Source organism: Carettochelys insculpta, chromosome 9 (genome assembly GCF_033958435.1).
Source record: "Carettochelys insculpta isolate YL-2023 chromosome 9, ASM3395843v1, whole genome shotgun sequence".
In the NCBI taxonomy this organism is placed as follows: Eukaryota; Metazoa; Chordata; order Testudines; family Carettochelyidae; genus Carettochelys; species Carettochelys insculpta.
Window position 1 is genome coordinate 48,540,323 of NC_134145.1, and position 20,166 is coordinate 48,560,488.

Below are 20,166 nucleotides of genomic sequence, written 5' to 3' on the forward strand. Positions count from 1 at the left end.
CCCACTGTGAGTCCCACATCCTTGTCCAGCTTCATGTTACCCATTTATCTCACAGAACTGGAAGGGACCTTGAGAAGTCATGAAGTCCAGGCCCTTGCCATCACAGTAAGACCTATCACCAACCCTGACAGATTTTTTTTTAATCTGTTTGCCTCAGATCCCAAAATGGCCCCTCAAGGATTGAGCTCACAACCCTAGGTTTAGCAGGCCAATGTTCAAACCACCGAGCTGTCCCTCCTCCGTCTCAAATCCAAGCTGAAACTCCTTTTCCCACACACTGATAAGCTCCAAAAGCTTCACTGTGGTCCAAGCTGAAGAGCATTTGGAGTGATAGCCAACCTTCAGTTTTGAAGTTGCCATGATACCTACCACTCCATGCTGAGCAACCAGCAGGACATGGACTCCCAAACTACTGTACTAGGCAATGCAGTACAGGAAGGAGATGGGCAGTCCTTGGTAGGGAAAGAACAGGTTAAGAGCTGTTTAGAAAAGCCAGACATACACAAATACATGGGTCTGGATTTAATGCATACAAGGGTATTGAAGGAGTTGGCAAAGTCATTGCAGAGCCTTTGACCATGATCTTTGAAAATTCTTGAAGATTGTGAAAGATCCCAGATTGTTGGAAAAAGGCAAATATAGTGCCCATCTTCAAAAAAGTAAAGATAGACAATCCAGGGAGCTATAAAGTTGTTATTACCTCAGTTTCTGGAAAAATCATAGAGGGGATCCTCAATGAATCCATTTTGAAGCACTTGGAAAAGAGGAAAGTGATCAGGAGTAGTCAACATAGATTCATCAAGGGCAAGTCCTGCTTGACCAGCCTGATTAGCTTCTATCGGCTACGTCTACACTAGCCAAAAACTTGGAAATGGCCATGCAAATGGCCATTTCAAAGTTTACTAATGAAGCACTGAAATACATATTCAGCATCTCATTAGCATGCCGGCGGCCGCGGCACTTGGAAATTGACGCTGCTCGCCGCCGCACAGCTCATCCAGACGGGGCTCCTTTTCGAAAGGACCCCGCCTACTTTGAAGTCCCCTTATTCCTATGAACAGATAGGAATAAGGAGACTTTGAAGTAACCAGGGTCCTTTCGAAAAGGAGCCTTGTCTGGACGAGCCACGCGGTGGTGAGCCGCGTCAATTTCGAAGTGCCACGGCCGCCCACATGCTAATGAGGTGCTGAATATGTATTTCAGCGCTTCATTAGTAAACTTCAAAATGGCCATTTGCATGGCCATTTTGAAGTTTTTGGCTAGTGTAGACATGGCCATGGTGAGGTAATTAGCTTTGTGAATGTGAGGAAGTCAATGGATATAAGAAACCTTAACTTTAGCAAAGCTTTTGATACAGTTTCCCACAATACTCTTGCCGACAAATTAAGGATGGATGCATAGGATAAATGGACTGTGAGGTGGATAGAAAGCTGTTTAGATGGTGGGGCCCAGTGGGTAGTGATGAACGGCTCAATGCTTGGTTGGCAGTTGGTTTCAAGGGGAGTGCCACAAGGATTGGTTCTAGGGCCAGTATTGTTCAACATCTTTATTAAAGACCTGGATATGGGAATGGATTGCACATTCAGCAAATTTGCAGATCACACTCATCTGGGGAAGAGGAACATATGTTGCTGGATAGAGATAGGGTCCAGAGTGACCTAAACAAATTGAAGGATTGGGCCAAAAGAAATCTGATGATGTTCAACAAGGATAAGCGCAGAATCCTGCACTTGGGACAGAAGAAACCCAAGCATTGTTAGAAGCATGGAATCAACCGGCTAAATATCAGTGCAGCAGAAAAGAACCTGGAGAATACACTGGATGACAGGATGGGTGTGTTTCAACAGTGAGCCCCTGTAGCCAAGAAGGCTCATGGTATATTGGGATGTATTAGGAGAAGCATTGCCAGCAGATCTATAGCAGTTATTAATCCCATTTATTTGGCACTGCTGAGGCCACATCTGGGGAACTGTGTCCAGTTATGGCCCCCCAGTATAAAAAGGATATAAATGCACTGGAGAGGGTCCAATGGAGAGCAACCAAAATGCTTAGGGGGACGGAGCACATGACCTATGAGAAGAGGTTGTGTGATTTGGTCTTATTTAGTTTGCAGAAGAGAAGAGTAAATGGTAATTTCATAGCAGCCTTCAACTTCCTGAAGGAGGGGTCTCTAAAGAGGATGGAGAGCGGCTGTTTTCAGTAGTGACAGACAGACAGCAGAACAAGGAGCAATAGTCTCAAGTTACAGTGTGGGAGGTCTTAGTTGGATATTTGGAAAAACTATTTCAGTAGGAGGGTGGTGAAGCACTGGAATGGGTTACCTACAGATGTGGTGGAATCTCCATTACTAGAGGTTTATCAGTCCTCTCTTGACAAAGTCCTGGCTGGGATGGTTTAGCTAGGATTGATCCTGCTTTGGGTAGGGGGCTGGACTCAATATCCTTCCGAGGTGTCTTTCAGCCCTAGGATGGTATGATTCTATGAACTCCCTCCCCATGCCTGGTTTAGCTCTCTCACAACACATCTTGCTGCCCAATAAGATCTGGACAGGAACCCGTTTGTAGCCCTATTCTTTCAAACAGCCAGAAGAAGACAAAAATACCCTTTCTTTAAGTGTTAATTTCCTGCTTGTGTAGGACTCAAACAACATCCTCCCACATTAGAGAGACAAGGTGAGTTAATTAATGTGTTTTATGGGATCATCTTCTGTTCATGAAAGAAACAACCTTATCAAAGCTCTTCTCCAACTTCTCACTCACCAAGAAGACCAACAGGGCTACAGCAAAACTACAAATCTGCCATAACGCTACAGATCATTACCCACCTAAATTTAAACTGATATATTTTAAGACTCATTCTATTAATAACTGCATCCACACTATATTGTTTTCTAAATATATATAATTATAGTGGTATAAAAACATCATATTGCAGAGCACACTCCATGTGTGACCTATGAACTTTGCCAGAGACTAAGACTTTTTCATATAAGGGGAACAAGAGTGAATTCATCGTGCAGCAAGCTTTCCTTATCTCTGTGTCTTGTAAATGCAAATTCATTCCATTTGCAGCACTATTTAGAATACATATAAAAAAAACTAGAGATAGTGATCTAACAGATACTAGAGGGATATGTGCGACAATTAGGAGAAAAAATGGGCTTTTTGGATAGAACATGTCTCAAGCTCATTTGTTGCAGTCATCATATGTGACTTGGATTATAAAAAATATTAAAAAATAATGAGCAACTCTCCTTTCCATGATTTTATATATAACAGCATTCACCAATGAAGTCAACTGTTTTTTAAATTAATTGATAGTCTATGTCTCTGTGTCCTGTCAAAGTAGCATACACATATGCTTCAAAAAAGACACTTCAATTAAAAAGGCAATTTATGTTGTAGAAAAGGGTATAGTAAGAGTGGCAAATATAGAAAATGAAGTCATGGACGGGGGTGGGAAGAGGGGAGATCGTTTAAGAAACATTTCAATAGCCAGCAATCAGCTTGTATCTCTGTCTGCTTTCTGACATTTCACATTAAGGGAAACAATATTTCTCATCCATATGGTTAAGTTAATTTCTCCTACTCTAAAACTGAAGAAGTCTAAGATCTGAAACCAGCTAGGTAATTTTGCACACTAGGGAATACATGTTTTTACCAACATAAGCAAGGAAAAAGTTAATCTCAAATTGAAATCTGAAGAGCGGGGAAGATAGTCTCCCATTAAGAACAGTGGTGTTCGGGTACCTGAATTCCCTTACAAAAGCAGCTTCTCTGCCGTGGGTGTTAACATCTCCACATTAGACTCTGACAATGAGCCATATCCCCCTGTCTGATCTGACTTGTTTTTTTTCTCTTTTGAGACATATTACTGACAATGGGCCATTTCCACATTGACCGAATAGACCTTGTCAGCTCTGGCTCTCCCTTTTACTGGGATCCCACTCTTTAAATACCCCTCTGGAATGCCCCCCCCCCCGATTCATGCATCTGATGAAGCGGGTATTTGCACACGAAAGCTTATGCTCCAAAATATCTGTTAGTCTATAAGGTGTCACAGGACTTCTTGTTGTTCTCAAAGATACAGACTAACACGGCTACCTCTCTGATACACAGAACCAGTCACTAAGTTAAGTTGTAAAACTGAAAAAAAACAGAGTCCTGCTGTCAGAACTTGGGAGGCAAATGAAGAGGAAGTTATTTTCAGGTGATTATGTAAATATTAATTTGCATGGTGAGAGTTGGTTGTATTCAGTATGGAGAGCTAACATAGTAAACTAAAAGAGGGTGCAAGGAGTTGTTTTGTGTCTGTTCCACTTAGGAGGCCAACTATAGAGTTCCTAATCATCTGTAGTTGATGTATGGTGTATCTTTGTGTTAAGTCTTTAGTCATCAGATATTCCACTGGTTGGAAATGTTTTTACCAATTCCTGAGATATTCCCTGTCATTATGATTCAGTTAAAAAACAGTGGCTATGTCTACACTAGCCCAAAACTTCGAAATAGCCATGCAAATGGCCATTTCAAAGATTACTAATGAAGCACTAAAATACATATTCAACTTCAAATCCCTTTATTCTGATCAGCAGATAGGAATAAGGGGATTTCAAAGTTCCCGGGGTCCTGTTGAAAAGGACCTCCATCTGGACAAGCCACATGGCAGCAAGCCACAGCAATTTTGAAGTGCTGCGGCTGCCCATATGCTAATGAGGCGCTGAATATGTATTTCAGCACTTCATTAGTAATAGCCATTTCAAAGTTTTGGGTTAGAGTAGACACGGCCTCTGTTTTCTAAACTTGCTGTAACTATTTAAGTGGGAACCCAGTAGATCTCTATACAGTGTTCACCACCATGGCATCTGAATGACTCAGAGTCCACATCAAAGTAATATGAGAGGGGTACTGAGGCCAGAGCTTCCATTGTGAGGGGCAAGCATAATTCAACTGGGAGCAGAAGATAAAACTTCTAGCTTCCACCAGCTATTGGGGATAGTGGAAAGTTGAATGCAGCTCTCAGCCTGTGCACCTCCCTGACAGTCAAAGGATTAATGCCCTAAAAACCCACACATCTGTTTTGTTCAAGTTTGATTTTGCCATTATTCAGCTAGATGTTTATTTCTTATTTGAGACACTCCACAAAGCCTTTACTTGTTCTCAAACTATTTGCCAAACTTAATTCTTCACAAGCATTCATTTTTACACAGTATGGCAACTCAGTGAGACTCCAGATTCAACAAAACCCTTACGCACACCTTCAAGCCCTCTTGAAGTTAGTGAGATTTAGACCCATGTATAATTGTTTGACTGTATGAAAGTCCTCAGCGTCTTGACATTAGAAGCCTAATCCTTAGTAGCATGAGACTCCTAACTGGCTAGTCTTGCACTGAAGTTCATTTGACTTCTGAACTCCAAATGGAACGTGGGGTTAGCACCTACGATTTTCAGGCTCAAAACCAAGTGGACTCTATGCAACCCTTCATCCTGCACTAAGTATTTCATTCTAGATGGGTCTTTCAAGACTTTAAAATCCAGAATCTTCTATTCTATATGGATGTTAAGGAACTCATGATATTTTTTTTTGAAAGTGTGAGCATTAATTGCAGTATCGCCGGGGGGCGAGTGGTGGGGCAATATGTAGCGGGGACATATTCCTTTTCGCACTGTTATTCAAAATGCTGCTTCATTGCCAGCATCCATACCAGAGGAGGCTGCAATTCAGTTATGTAATATGTATAACATATGTGCTTTATCCTTCAAAATGAGGTGTATATCTATGTGTAAAACATCTTTCAGACATCCAGTGTAACTTGATAATACATCAACTTACATGTTATCTTCCTCTTGCCAACATTATGTATATGTAACCCCAAGAGGCATTGAGACATGGGAGAGTGAAATCTCTGCTCTGTAGAGAGGCCATTGGCTTTTAGCTCATGTGGTAGAGCACATGGCTTTAGCCCCTAAGGTCACAGGTTCATCCCCTCCTGCTAATGACCCAGGTGCGTTGCCCATACATGTAAGCTGTGGCCACACTGGGGAGTGACGTAGCAAGGGATTATTCCTATCTGTCACTTCAAAATAAGCCGTTTCGAAATAAGTGCTGTGAAAGCCACTACACACAAAACACAGATCGATGTTGCGATCCACAATATCAGAAAGATGCCCTGTCATTTCAAAATTGAAGAGCTGCACAGCCACAGCTTCATTTTGAAACAACGGGGCAGGAGACAGCGAGGGCAGGGTTGAATGGCCGACGAGCCCTTCCTGGAGCATGGGCCAGAAGACCCTTTAAAGGGTCCCTCCCAAACACATCCCTTGTGCATATGCTGAGGACCTTGGCTGCTTGCAGCACGCGACCTCCAGCACAGCACTCACCAGAGCCTTGGTTAGTCTCCACACCACTGCCTGCCATAGAACCGCAGCGCTTCACTGATGGGGACACCTTGGACATCATGGCCATCCTGACAGCATGCCATATGAGGCTACATGCTGCCCAACATGTGGCCAGCCTTCTGCAGGCCCCCCCATGTTGCATCCAGAGCACCCCGTTCCAGCCCCGCTGTTGCCTCTGGCAGTACCCCACCAGCATGGAATGGTGGGACGACATCATCCTCGGAGAGTGGGACAACAACCAGTGGCTCCGCAACTTCCAGATGACTTGGGCCACGTTCATGGAGCTGTGCCATTGGCTGTCACCAGCACTTGCCCACCAGGGCACCCACATGCAACCTGCTCTCCCCCTGGAGAAACGAGTAGCCATCGCCTTGTAGAAGCTGACCATCCCAGACAGCAACTGCTCAGTTGGCCACCAATTCGGAGAGGGGAAGGCCACTGTCCGGGTCATCCTCCTTGGACTAAGGCACCTAGGGACACACACCCATGGTGGGGTCCTGGCAAGGGAGGTCCCAGGGAGCAGGGCTCCGGGGAGGGGGTCCCCCATATGCTACCACACACTCATGGGCACCTGTGCCCTCTACCTCTACAGGTGGTTGCCACCATCAACAGGATCCTCCTGCACCGCCTGATCCCCTTTGGAGACATAGACCATGCCATGGCCGACCTCCAACAGCTGGAATTCCCCAACGCCATCAGTGTATTGGACAGCACCCACATCGCCATCTGCGCCCCACCACACAGCTGGGGACAGTACATCAACCGAAAGGGATACCACTCCATCGTCCTCCAGGCCCTCGTGGATGCCCAAGGATGTAAAATGGACATTATTGTGGGCTGGCCGGGAAGGGAGAGGGCACCTACATCCCCCCATGGGACCTGCCAGTGGGGGACGTGACTATGCCCCCGTGCATCGTTCGACAATGCTGCCTACCCACTCCAGGCCTGGCTAATGCGCCCCTACAGGGGACACACCACTGAGATCCAGAACATCTTTAGTGCCTGCTTCAACCAGGCCAGGAACACCATGCAGCAGGCATTAGGCCATCTGAAGGCACGTTTCAGGTGCCTCCTGATGCTCCTGGAGCTAGGCCTGCCCAGCATGCCCACAGTCATGGGTGCCTGCTGTGCACTCCACAGCCTCGTGGAGAGTAAACAGAAGCTCTTTGTAGCACATTGGGCAGCCAAGGCCATGCCACACTATGAGAAGCCAGGTGCGGTCCTGTGTCACCAGGTGCAGCGGGATGGGGTGCATGTGTGGGAGGCCCTCCAGGAGGCCTTTGCCCAGGGGCCCCCATGACCTGGCCTGGCTCAGTCCATGCAACCTCCACCATCTCCCCATTGTAACCCCTGCCCCACCAGCACCCCCTCACCATCCCCACTCAAGGCAGGCATATATCACCGTTAAATAAATTCAACTGCTATTTTTTGAAAACAAAGAACATGTGACTATTTACATGAGGGGGGTGTAAACTATTTACATGGGGAGTCAGGGGGCCTCAATCCTCCGTCAGAGTGGCTGGTCGGGAGCCACGATGGCCCCTGAAGCCACGACCGCCTCGGGTCCGGGGACCACGGCAGAGCCAGGATGGGGCAGGTGGAATGGGGATATAGGGCTGAACTGGGGTATCTAGGGGCTTGCACTCATGGGGAGGATGGGGGGGAGCCACAAATGGGCAGGCCTTGCCCGGCCACAGCCAGTGCGCCAGCTCCTGCCTCTCAGCCAGGGTCATGTCAGCTGGGATCAGAGCTACAAGTGTGGGCGGGGGTGAAGGGGGGGCTGGGGAGGATGGGGAGCTGAGGAAAATGGGGTGGCAGGGAGGAGGGGGAGATGAGGAACAGGGGGTGGGGGGGCATCGAGGGTCCTGCTGGGGCTCCTCACCCTGCACCTCCAACTCTGCCATGTCCAGGGTCTCTTCGGGTGGTGCAGCCTCCCTGGGTGCCAGTAGCTGGAGGAGCTCCCTCAAGTAGGGGCAGATGGCTGGTGCTGCTCCTGACTTCCAGGCTGAGTCCCTTGCCTGGGCATAGCCCTGCCGCAACTCCTTCACTTTGAAGTGGACCTGGTCAGGGGTCCAGAGGGGGTGGCCTCTTGCGGCGAGGTTGCCTGCGAGGTGTGCAAAGGCTTCTGCATTTCTCTTCCGCCCCTCCATCCTGAGCAGGACGTCCTCGTCCCCCCAGACAGCCAGCAAGTCCCAGACTTCGGCTTCTAGCCAGAGACACCCCCTCCTCTTTGGGGGCTGCCCTCAGCCCTGGGAGCCCTGCCTCCCAGACCCCTTGGCTCCATGGGGATCCTGGGGTTTTGGCTGCTAGCCATCTGTCCGGCCACGGAGGGTTGTCGCTTGCTGGCGGTGCCAGGGAGTGTCGTCTGGCCACCTCATCTGCCAGCACACTCTCAGCTTCCTGCATGGGGTTTCTGTGTCCCTGCACCTTTCAGGCACCTGTAGCTGACAGCTCTGGCTGCTGGTGGGAGGGGCCAGCTCTGTGGAGGGCTTTTCATTTCGAAATGGCAGCCAGGGAGCGGCTACACACATTTCATTTTGAAATTAACATGGAAAGGAGGCATTATTCCCAATGCGGGAGTGGAATAACGATTTCAAAATGAACACCTTTTAATTTCAATATTAATTTTAAAATGAGCTATTTCTGTGTAGTCGCTCTCCTGCTCATTTCGAAATTGCCCCTCATTTCAAAATAGTTTTCGAAATGAGTGGCTAGTGTGGCCACAGCTGTAGTCTTTCAAAGGATTTTCCCTTTCAATTTACTAACAGATGATAAATTAAAGGAATTTTCTAAACATGGTTATAGAGAACTACATTTTTTAGCAGTAAGGGGATTATGCTTCTAGGTTTGATTGTGATATCCCCTGGTTTGGGTGATTGGTTGGTGTGATAATATTTCTGTGCTGCCCTTTTTTAAAAATTGAAATTGCTACAAAAATAGACATGCAGACAGCTTGGCTACTTCTGTGGTAGCACAAGTCCCTGATTGTAACAGTCTTCAGTGTATTCTGCTGCAGTTCTGCTCAAAACCAGGTATTGTTCCTTTATTTTGATCATTTATTGGGAAAGAAAAATGAGTCTCTGTCAAATATTTCCAGTGAAAGAAATTTGAAAGTAGATTTTCCAGTTACAAAATCTGCTGAACTTATTGGGCCACTTTGTGAAGCAAGCCTGATAGTTCCCTTTTGACAGCTATTTGGATGGAACATGAGTTGTTAAGTTTAATTTATCAAAAGCTATTATTCTTACAGTTTCCTTACAAATAATAAACCCAGTGTATTTTTGCCTTCTAGATGAAATGAATGATCATCAAAACACCCTCTCTTACATCCTGATCAATCCTTCTCCAGACACAAGACTAGAACTGAATGATGTCGTGTAAGTTGATAGCATTAATCATGAAAGCCACAAAGTGTCATTTTCTCTTTCATGCGGAAATTCATTTCTTTTAGCTTTTGCACTTTATTGCTTCTATTATTTTCCTCTCAGGAGGCATAATTTCAGCGCAGATCCAACAATATTATAAACGAACTCATTCATTAATTTACACCAGATTATTTAATTTTTTCTTCTTTAAACAAGCCCCCCTTCCCTCTAAACTGGAGTGCCAGATAAAATGAAATTAAGAAAAATCACGGCTCTGGGATACCTTCATAATGTATTACATTCTCACTCTTGTTTCTTGCTCATTATTCGTTAAGCACCAAACATCAATAAAAAGTATTGTAAAGTCAGTCTTTCAAAGGAATACCAGTCAGTGGTTTTAAAGATAATTTTCGTCAAGGATATGAAGTCTTCACCCAAAGCACACTGAAGTTAATGGACACAGCAATCCCTGTCATAGAATGTCACTTGATGGGCTGAAATACCCCTGATCCTCCCTGTCTGTGCTAAGGGATTTCCCAAACCCCTGTCACAAGACCTATATTTAAATAAAATTGGGATTTTGGTTAGACAAGTCCACTCCTCTCTTCATTTTCACAAAGTGACTCTGTTGAAAGAGAACCAAACAAATTCCACATAATCTTTTAGTTAAGAATTGTAATAATGAAAGTGGGTGTTTGCCTCAAACTTGGGCCAATGTTCTGCCAGTCCGGCTATGTAGTTGTTATTGCCTGCTTCTGTGCTTGATCCTTTTGGCCAGAACCAATTAACACAAATTTTGTAATGCTAAGAAACATGTATAAGCTTTTATCGTGGATAGAACACTTGAGAATTTAACCTTAAGATGTTGATGTTTGATTTAACTGGAGGCCAAGCATTCCAGACCCACTGTGTGCTTCACATCAATGGGACTACACATTTAAACATGTTTCCTGGTGGACCAGAGTCAGAGTGCTCTACAATCTCTGCTGGTGACTGTTGCATATGTATAGGTCCATAAGTCACTATACATGTAGCTATAAGCATCTGAAGAGATTCAGTAAAAATGTAATAACTTTTATTGTCACAACTAGTATTTGCTAGCACCACAAGAAAACTGTCCTTTTGAGCAGGAGGCATTTTATTTTCACCATTATGCTGTTTTTTTTAAATAAAATATAATATATCTGTCACTTGCTAAACAGACACAACAGCACACACATTTGAGATATGGAAAATGACATTATACCTGAAGCTGACCCCCTAAAGTTCAGATGGTCTAAAGAGGCCAGGACTGCTACTTTGCAATGAAGCCATTCACCCTCAAAAAATTAAGACAAAATGCAACAACATACCTAGTCAAACAAAGACCACTGTAAACAGGGAAAAATCGGAGTCTAAGACAAGAAGTACAGCATGAGTGGAGGTGTTGGGAGGGGGGGTGAATTCTCCTACAGGGGAGACAAGTGCCAACCCTCAGCAGCCTGAGACTCGCTCCTTCCATCTCAGGATCTGCTGCTTCTGGAATCAACCTCCCCAGCATGGAGCAAAGCCCCCAGATTACAGCCACTGGACATCCCCAGGCCCCTTAGTCTCCCATATGTCCTACTGGGTGGCATGGTATCACCCTTCCCAAATAACCTAGCAGCCAGAGGTGTGGGTAGCTGCATCCCAATCCAATCATTCATTGCTAGATGGAGGTCCAGGCAGCCATGCTGGGGTCCTAGCGCTACCTAGGAGCAGGACAGCCAGGCAACTGTGCTGCGGTCTCAGCCCTCCCCAGTTTTGGGAAGGCAGTGCCTTCCCTGCCTATATTATGCACTGCCCACAGACTTCAGTTACCAGCTGTCTCCTCTAACACTGTCCATTTGAAAGATAACACTTGAATCTTTGAGTGACAGCTTGCCTGGAAACTGAGTCTGCTGGCTATAGAAACAAACACCACAAATCTTACAGCTTCCACTCTGAGAATAATGTGCACTTTTTGATCCTGGCTTGGCTAACACATAGCAAAGTGTAGCTATAATATTATAAAAATATAATCCCCCATGCAGTATCCCCTGAGGAAAAGGAAAACAGACAACATCATATGCCACATACTTAATGTACTTCTGGTGCCCAGATACACCTTTCAGCAGAGTGACAGATGAATCTGAATATTATAAACTGCAGTCTAAATGAAACTCAATGGGAGATGACAGGAACTCTGCCCTTTTGAAGGATCAGGTACCTAACTATTAAAGAACCTAATTTTGACCAGAAATTGTTTAAAATAAGTTACCTACAGTGGCAGGCACACCAGGTTACAAGTACCTTATGGACAAAGGTAAGCTAAAATCATTGATTTTGTTGTGCAAGTGCCTGCAAGAGTTACAGATCAGGTCTAAGAGTTAATTTTATTTTACAATCACAGATCTACATATGAAAGTTTTCATATGCTGTTATAAATCCCTCAGAAGCCATCCAGTTCCTTTTAGAATTCCTGTTAAAATTCCTGCAAAAACAGGTTTTTTTTATTAATACATTCATTTTGTGAATAATTAATAACATGAACAAAAATTACATCAGTGGCTACATTGCAGGTGTACAAATGTAACATTTTTTTCTTCATACATTTAATAAGCAAATTATTTGAATTAAAACCGGAGTCTTGTTTAATGTGACAAACACCTTACAGTGGCAATGACATCAGTCATGTAAAGATTGGATCCAAATCTTTATTCACTTGAAGGGAATTAGCATGTAGGCTGTGCCCACACTAGGAAGTGATGTCGAAAGGGGTAGTCTATATCTGTCACTTCGAAATGAGCCACTTTGAGAGGAAGCGACTACACACAAAACACGGATCAACATTCAATCCACAACATCGAAGAAATGCCACATCATTTCGAAATGGAGCGGCTACACAGCCACAGCTTCATGTCGAAATAACGGGGCAGGAAATGATGAGGGCAGGGTCGAATGGCCGACAAGTCCTTCCTGAAACATGGGCCAGCTGCCCTATTAAGGAGCCCCACCTAAACACAACCACTGTGCACATGCTCAGCATCCTGGCTGCTTGTGGCATGCGACCTCTAGCACAGCACTCGGCAGAGCCTTGGTTAGCCACCACACCGCTGCCTGCCATGGACCTGTGCCACTTCACTGACGGGGACACCCTGGACGTCATGGCCAGACTGATGGCCATCCTGACAGTGTTCCATATGAGGTTACATGCTGCCCGACACATGGCCAGCCTCCTGCAGGCTCCCACCCCCCACGGTGTATCTGGAGCATGCCCCGTTCCAGCCCCACCTTCGCCTCTGGCAGTACCCCACCAGCGTGGAATGGTGGGACGACATCGTCCTCGGAGAGTGGGACGACAACCAGTGGCTCTGCAACTTCGAGATGATTTGGGCCACGTTCATGGAGCTGTGCCATTGGCACCAGCACTTAGCCACCAGGACACCCACATGCAGCCCACGCCCCGCCGGAGAAATGAGTAGTCATCTCTGTGTGCAATCTGGCCACCCCAGACAGCAACCGCTTGGTCAGCCACCAATTTGAGTTGGGGAAAGCCAAGGACGGGGTCATCCTCCTTGAGGTAAGGCATCCGGGGCCACACACCCCTGGCGGCATCCTGGGGATGGGGGTCCCAGGGAGGGGGCATCCCCCATATGCTAACACACACTCACGGGCACCTGTGCCCTCTAACCCCTACAGGTTCTCGCCACCATCAACAGGATCCCCCTGTGCTGCCTCATCTGCCTTGGAGACGTGGACGCTACCATGGCCGGCTTCCAACAGCTGGGATTCCCCAACTGCATCAGTGCATTGGACAGCACCCACATCACCATCCGGGCCCCACCACACAGTGGGGGATGATACATCAACTGAAAGGGCTACCACCCTGTCATCCTCCAGGCCCTCGTGGATGCCCGAGGATGTTTCATAGACATTTGTGAGGGCTGGCTGGGCAGGGCCCACAATGCCACATCCGGCGGAACTCGTGGCTCGGCTGCAGGATGACAGAGGGCACCTACATTCCCCCATGGGAGCTGCTGGTGGGGGACATGACCATGCCCCTGTCCATTGTCGCCAATGCTGCCTACCCCCTCCAAGCCTGGCTAATGCGCCCCTACATGGGACACACCAATGAGAGCCAGGACCTCTTCAATGCCAGCCTCGACCAGGCCAGGAACACTATGGAGCAGGCATTCAGCCATCTGAAGGCGCATTTCGGGTGCCTCCTGATGCGCCTGGAGGTAGGCCTGCCCAGCATGCCCGCAGTCGTGGGAGCCTGCTGTGCTGTCCATAACTTCATGGAGAGGAAGCAGGAGCTCTTTGTGGCACACTGAACAGCCGAGGCCATGCTGCACTATGAGCAACCAGGTGCAGTCCCATGTCACCAGGTGCACCGGGATGGGGTGCTCATGCGGGAGGCCTTCTGGGAGGCCTTTGCCAATGGGCCCCCATGACCTGGCCTAGCTCACTCCACGCAAACACTGCCTCCCGCCCCACCAGCACCCCCCTCACCATCCCCACCCAAGGCAGGACACATACAACTGTTAAATAAATTCAACTGCTGTTTTTGGAAAACAAAGAACATGTGACTATTTACATGCAGGTGCAGGGGTAAACTATTTACATGGGGAGGTGCGGGGCCTCAATCCTCTGTCAGTGTGGCCGATCAGGAGCCATGATGGCCCCTGGAGCCGCAACCACGCAGGGTCCAGTGACCACGGCGAAGCCGGGATGGGGCAGGTGGAATGGGGAGGTAGGGCTGGATTGGAGTATCTAGGGGCTCGGACTCGCGGGGAGGAGGTGGGGGAGCCACAGACAGGCAGGGCTTGCCTGGCCATAGCCAGTGCGCCAGCTCCTGCCACTCAGCCGGGGACATGTCAGCTGGGAGCATAGCAGCAAGGGTGGCGGGGGTGGAAGGGATGCAGGAGGGGGCTGGGGAAGATGGGGGAGCTGAGGAAGAGCGGGGTGGCGGTGAAGAGGGGGAGGCTGGGGTGCAGGGGATGGTGTGACAGAGGAGAGGACCAGAGAGGAAGACGGGGCTGGGACAGAGAGGGGTACTGCAGGAAAGTCCATCCATGGGGTGGGCAGCTGGGCCAGGCAGTTGGCGACAGCCTGGGTCAGGGTGTCAAGATACCCAGCCACCCAGTCCCAGGCCGCCCTCTCCATAGAGAGCCATTCCCGCAGCAAGCGATTCTGCTCCTGCCATATAGCCATGTAGGCTACCGCCAGATCATCTGCCCAGCTGCAGTTGCGTGTCCTCCACCACGGTGCCCGGTCCAGGGAGGCGTTGTCCCCCTCATCCTCTTCTGCTGCTGTGGAGCTCATGGGCACATCCAGGGAGGTGGGGTGGCTGGCAGATGTGGAGGATGTGAAGACATAAGGGGAGAGGGTGGTGCCCCGTCAGTCATGAGCCCCAGTACCGTGGGCCAGTGACCCTGTCCCCACCACCATCACACCCTGCTTGTGGTAAGGGGTTCTGGGGTGGCCCGTCTGCTGTGGGGTCCATCAATGCACGCCCATTGGAGTGGATGCCCCAGCCCTCTCAGTCTTCTGGCCCTCAGGGCAGCCCATGGCCCCATGCGGGCCCCCCACCATCAGTGATGATGGCCATCCCCAGTCCCTGGCCCATGGCCATATGCCCAGGACATGCTGGCTGTGTCGGAGACCGCCTCTCCTCCCCCCACCCCCCATGACCAGAGGACGCAATGCCCGGTCCTACCTGGGGGTTCCTCGGGTGGCTCAGGGGAGGCCCGCGCAGAGGTAGCCCAGCTAAGGCCCTCGGAGGGCTCGGCCATGCACAGTGGTCCCTCATTCCCGCTGTCACTGTCCCTGGTGCCAGCAGGTACTTTGGGGCCTGCGGTGCAGGAGGGACATCGAGGGTCATGGCCCTGACCCTCTGGCTCCACCAAGTCCAGGGTCTCCTCGGGTGCTGCAGCCTCCCTGGGTCGCAACAGCTGGTGGAGCTCCCTCAAGTAGGGGCAGGTGGCCGGTGCTGCCCCTCACTGCCGGGCTGAGTCCCTTGCCCAGGCATATCCCTGCCGCAGCTCCTTGACTTTGGAGCGGACCTGGTTGAGGGTCCAGAGGAGGTGGCCCCTTGTGGCGAAGTTGCTTGTGAGGTGTGTGGTGTCCGCATTTCTCTTCTGCCCCTCCATCCTGTGCAGGATGTCCTTGTCCCCCCAGCAGGTCCCAGACTTCGTCTTCCAGCCAGAGAGCTCCCCTCCTTTTGGGGGGCTGCCCAAAGCCCTGGGAGCCCTGCCACCTGGACCCCTGGGCTTCATGGGGTTCTGGGGGTTTTGGCTGCTAGCCATTTGTCCTGCCACAGATGGGTGTTGCTTTCTGGGGGTGCTAGGGAGTGTTGACTGGCCACCTCATGCTCCTACGTCTGCCAGCACACTCTCAGCTTCCTGCACAGGTTTTCTGTGTTCCTTCAGCTTTAAGGCACCTGTAGCTGACTGCCAAAGAGCTCTGGCTGCTGGTCAGGGTGTCTTGTGCTCTAGGGAGGGGCCGACTCTGTGGAGGACTTTTCATTTTGAAGTGGCGGCCAGGGAGCAGCTACACACATTTCATTTCGAAATTAACGTAGAAAGGAGGTGTTAGTCCCAACACAGGAGTGGAATAACAACTTTGAAATGAATGCCTTTTAATTTCGAAGTTGATTTCAAAACAAGCAATTTCTGTGTAGTCGCTCTCCTGCTCATTTCGAAATTGCCCCTCATTTCAAAATCATTTTTGACATGAGTGGCCAGTGTGGCCACAGCCGTAGTGTCTTAGCTAAAGTAGTAACATTAGAGATCAAGCAAATCTATTTTCTTGTCCGTATGACTATAGACTCTTGAAAGGTATGGATCAACAGCCCCAAAGGTTGATCACCTCTATTTATTTACAAAACACGTACAGTGTGATCTCTGATAGTGTACATTTTTTGCATTGTGTCATCTCAGCAGAAAAGGCAGTTTATCCTACAATTAAGTCACAGTCTATCTGCCAGTGAAGTTGATTGGACTCGCTCCACAGATTTAGCTGAGAACTTAATCCTGGTCTCCTGCTGAGGTTGCTAACAACTTCGATGGTGTTTCATTTTTTCATGATGAGATCATGACTTCATGATACATACAATATGCCACCGAAAAGCCAACAAATGGATGAAAATTACTGTATGGTACAGCTTGATCTTGGTTGTGAACTCATCAGCCAGTTTTCTTATCCTATTAATTTAACCTTTTGAACTATTCAGCGACTCACCATGGATTTGAATCGATTGATCTCCTCTATATCTAGTATTACTATGCTCCAATGGAATTATAAATCTAAAACTGGGCATTCCTCTTCAAGTGGAGTCCCTGGATGAAGTTTAACTGCTGATTAAAAGCCCTCTGTGTTTTAAATCAGGCTTAAGTTATATCATTTTCTGGTATGCTTAATTAAATGGGAATGTTGCTGTATGACCCAATGGTTAGGGATGCAAACGTGTCAATGATACTCAGTAAGAAACACTGTAGGAAGGTTAGATTAACTTCAGTAAAAGTAACATTTTACTTTATCACTTTATGAAAACATACAACTTTACAAAGTATGAAATGTTATGCAGAAAATAATTACAAAGGTAATTACAGATATGCTATACAAGCTGAGTTCTATGAAGCAATGAGAAACTAGACTGGAGTGTCCAGTTTGGTCAGGCTTGCATATGCAGGAAATCTCATTAAGCTGCCCTATTACCTTTACAGTAACATGCTAGGTAAGCGTGCAAATTTTTATCCTAATTTGCATCAAGCTTTTTCTAAAAATTTCTTTTTTTTTTTACAGTTACTTGATCCGACCCGATCCGCTGGCCTATGTTCCAAACACTGCATCCAGCAGGAAAAATAGCTTCTGCCATACCATTGGACAAGACACTCGGGAAGAAACACAACTTTGATATATTATTGTGCTAAATAAGACACTCCTTTAATATTGTTTCCAGTAACTGTTTTGAAATCTAATCAAACCAGAATGGTTTCATCTTGTTCAGCTCTGTGTGGAACAGAGAGAAATGCTATCTGATAAGTTGGCAAGAATTCAAGTTTGAGAAAATATGTATTCTAAACACCATGCCATGCCTGTAGCCTGTTCCAGTAATTTTGGAAATGAAGCTTTGTCACACATTAATGGAATGATTATGAAAATCTCTAGTTCAAACTTGTCTTGTCCAACAACATCTGTGGAAGAGCATCCCTGTGGATGCTCCCCAGTGAGAGCACTCATGGGGAAAAGGCTGGTGCCCCACACTCAGCAACTCCTCCCTGTGCTCCCAGAGCACCACAAAGAATTCATTTATGGTGTTCAAGCTCAGAGAGTGAGAGAAAGGAATGGGGATGGGGTGAGGGACCCTTGGGGAAGAGTCAAAGTGGCTGAAGAACCCCCTCGCTGGTGACCAGGTCAATAGGCCCACCACTGGCATCAGCAAAGTGGCTGGCATTGACCAAGCCAGGATGGGGTTGGGTGTTTGGAGGAAGTGGCAGAATGGCTGGGAGCCTTGCTGCTGAGGGCCAGGAGAGCAGCCCTGCAGCCAGCAACAGAGCCCATGAGTCAAACTCTACAGCTGGCAGCAGCAGAGCTACCAGCCTTGACCAAGAGGTCACTTGGGGGTGGGGCACTCAGTTTAAGAGGGCGGGTGACTAGGAGTCCCTCAGTCTGTGGCAGGGCTGGGAATGCAACCTGGTGGCCATGGGACTTGTTGCATTCCTGCAGGGCTGCACTCCTGGCCCCCTTCCACCAGCTCTGCAAAGGAGCTGGCATTGCAAATGCCCTGGTTCAGGAACATTCAGTTCCTGAGGGTGCCAGACCAGGGAGGTACAACCTGTCTTACATATTAACAACCTAATTGGAACAAATCTATCATCATGCATTTCATTGCTGCTTCTAATTGTTATGTTCATCATACAGATAGTGAGTCAATGACTAAGCCTCTGGGTTGTAACTTGAAAAATATTAGACATTGATACACACACAGAGTACAACTTTGAAGTAAGCAACTTTGAATTAGAGTGTCTACACACACCCTACTTCGAAGTTAAACTTTCCAAAGTTAAACTTCGAAGTCAGGCACTACTCCATTCCTGGGAACGGAGTGAGGACTTGAGAGCTGGGCTCCCTACTTTGAAGTTAACTTTAAAGTAAGGGACAAGGTGTGTAGACTCTCTGCTGGCTACTTTGATGTAGTGCCTAACTTCGAAGTTAAGTTAGAAGTTAGTGCCTAGTGTAGACGCACCCACAGTGGTGTATTTTAGTAATAGTAAATATTCCGATTTGGGTAGCTCTTAAAATCCATCAAGATCGTGTACCAGAATCACAGTCTCATAAACTCATTTCCTGCATTGTCTCTTTGCCCACTTATATTAGAACAGAGCAACTTTTAGGCCCAATACCAACCTCTACAATGTATTCAATTGTTAATTCTGCTGGGTTTACAAGGAGGTCAGTTTGGACAGGCACATTAAATGCTTCCTACAAAGTCAATTTGAAAGGACTTTCACTGGATAAATCCAAGCAACTGCACACGGGTGTTTTGGTTTTACAGAACTTTTTTTTTCTCTCTCACACACCCCTTCCAGAATGCAGGACACTTTCAAAAGTAATGGGTCTAAGACCCTACTCTACAGACAGGAATAATGCTATTCCCTTATGATTGTGAAGAAAATCTTCTAGATGTGGTACAAACTGCAAAGGCATTGCCTGCCTGGATTTCCATCCATATCTGGAAAATGACATCCGAGGTGCAAATGGCCATGCTCATCTTAAAAGTTTGTTAACTTGAAATCTCAAGTGTGAAATGTTGGGCTGGCCACTTACATATTTGGCTAATGCACATATTAGACCCTAATGCCTCCTACATCTATGCAGATGGTAATAGCCCCAAATGTTCACACTAATATCCAGTTGCCAACTCCTCAGTTTCCTCTCAAAAATCTCTGATCTAGTTGCCCACTTTCAATATACACAAGTATCAGAGGGATAGCCCTGTTAGTCTGTATCTCCAAAAACAAGATGTCCTATGGCACCTCGTAGATGAACAAATATTTTGGAGCATGAGCACCTGACGAAGCAGGTCTTTTCTCAAATACTCTCTAATTTTCGAGCTGCATAATTCTGTATTGAAAAACAACAAGAAGTCCTGTGGCACCTTATAGACTACCAGATATTTTGGAGCATAAGCTTTCGTGGGCAAAGACTTGCTTTGTCAGATGCTTATGCTCCAAAATATCTATTAGTCTATGAGGTGCCACAGGACTTCTTGTTCTTTTTCAATATAGAATGATGCAGCTTGAAAATTAATGAGTACTTGAGATAGTGTAATATAAAATGAATGGAATATCTGATTAATTGAGATGGGACACCAATTATATAGTTTAGTTTCATATTTAATA

General features: G+C 47.2%; 1 protein-coding gene across 2 annotated transcripts in view; it reads left to right on the forward strand.

The window, feature by feature from the left end:
- The window catches only part of KCNT2 (potassium sodium-activated channel subfamily T member 2), a 353,293-nt gene extending 333,374 nt beyond the window's left edge, over positions 1-19,919 (forward strand). For both annotated transcript variants that reach the window (XM_075002442.1, XM_075002444.1), the window contains 2 exons: positions 9,688-9,772; positions 17,567-19,919. In XM_075002442.1, the coding sequence (XP_074858543.1) occupies positions 9,688-9,772; positions 17,567-17,678 (197 nt within the window). In that variant the 3' untranslated portion in view covers positions 17,679-19,919. The remainder of the gene's footprint in view (positions 1-9,687; positions 9,773-17,566) is intronic.
- The last annotated feature ends 247 nt before the right edge of the window (positions 19,920-20,166 follow it).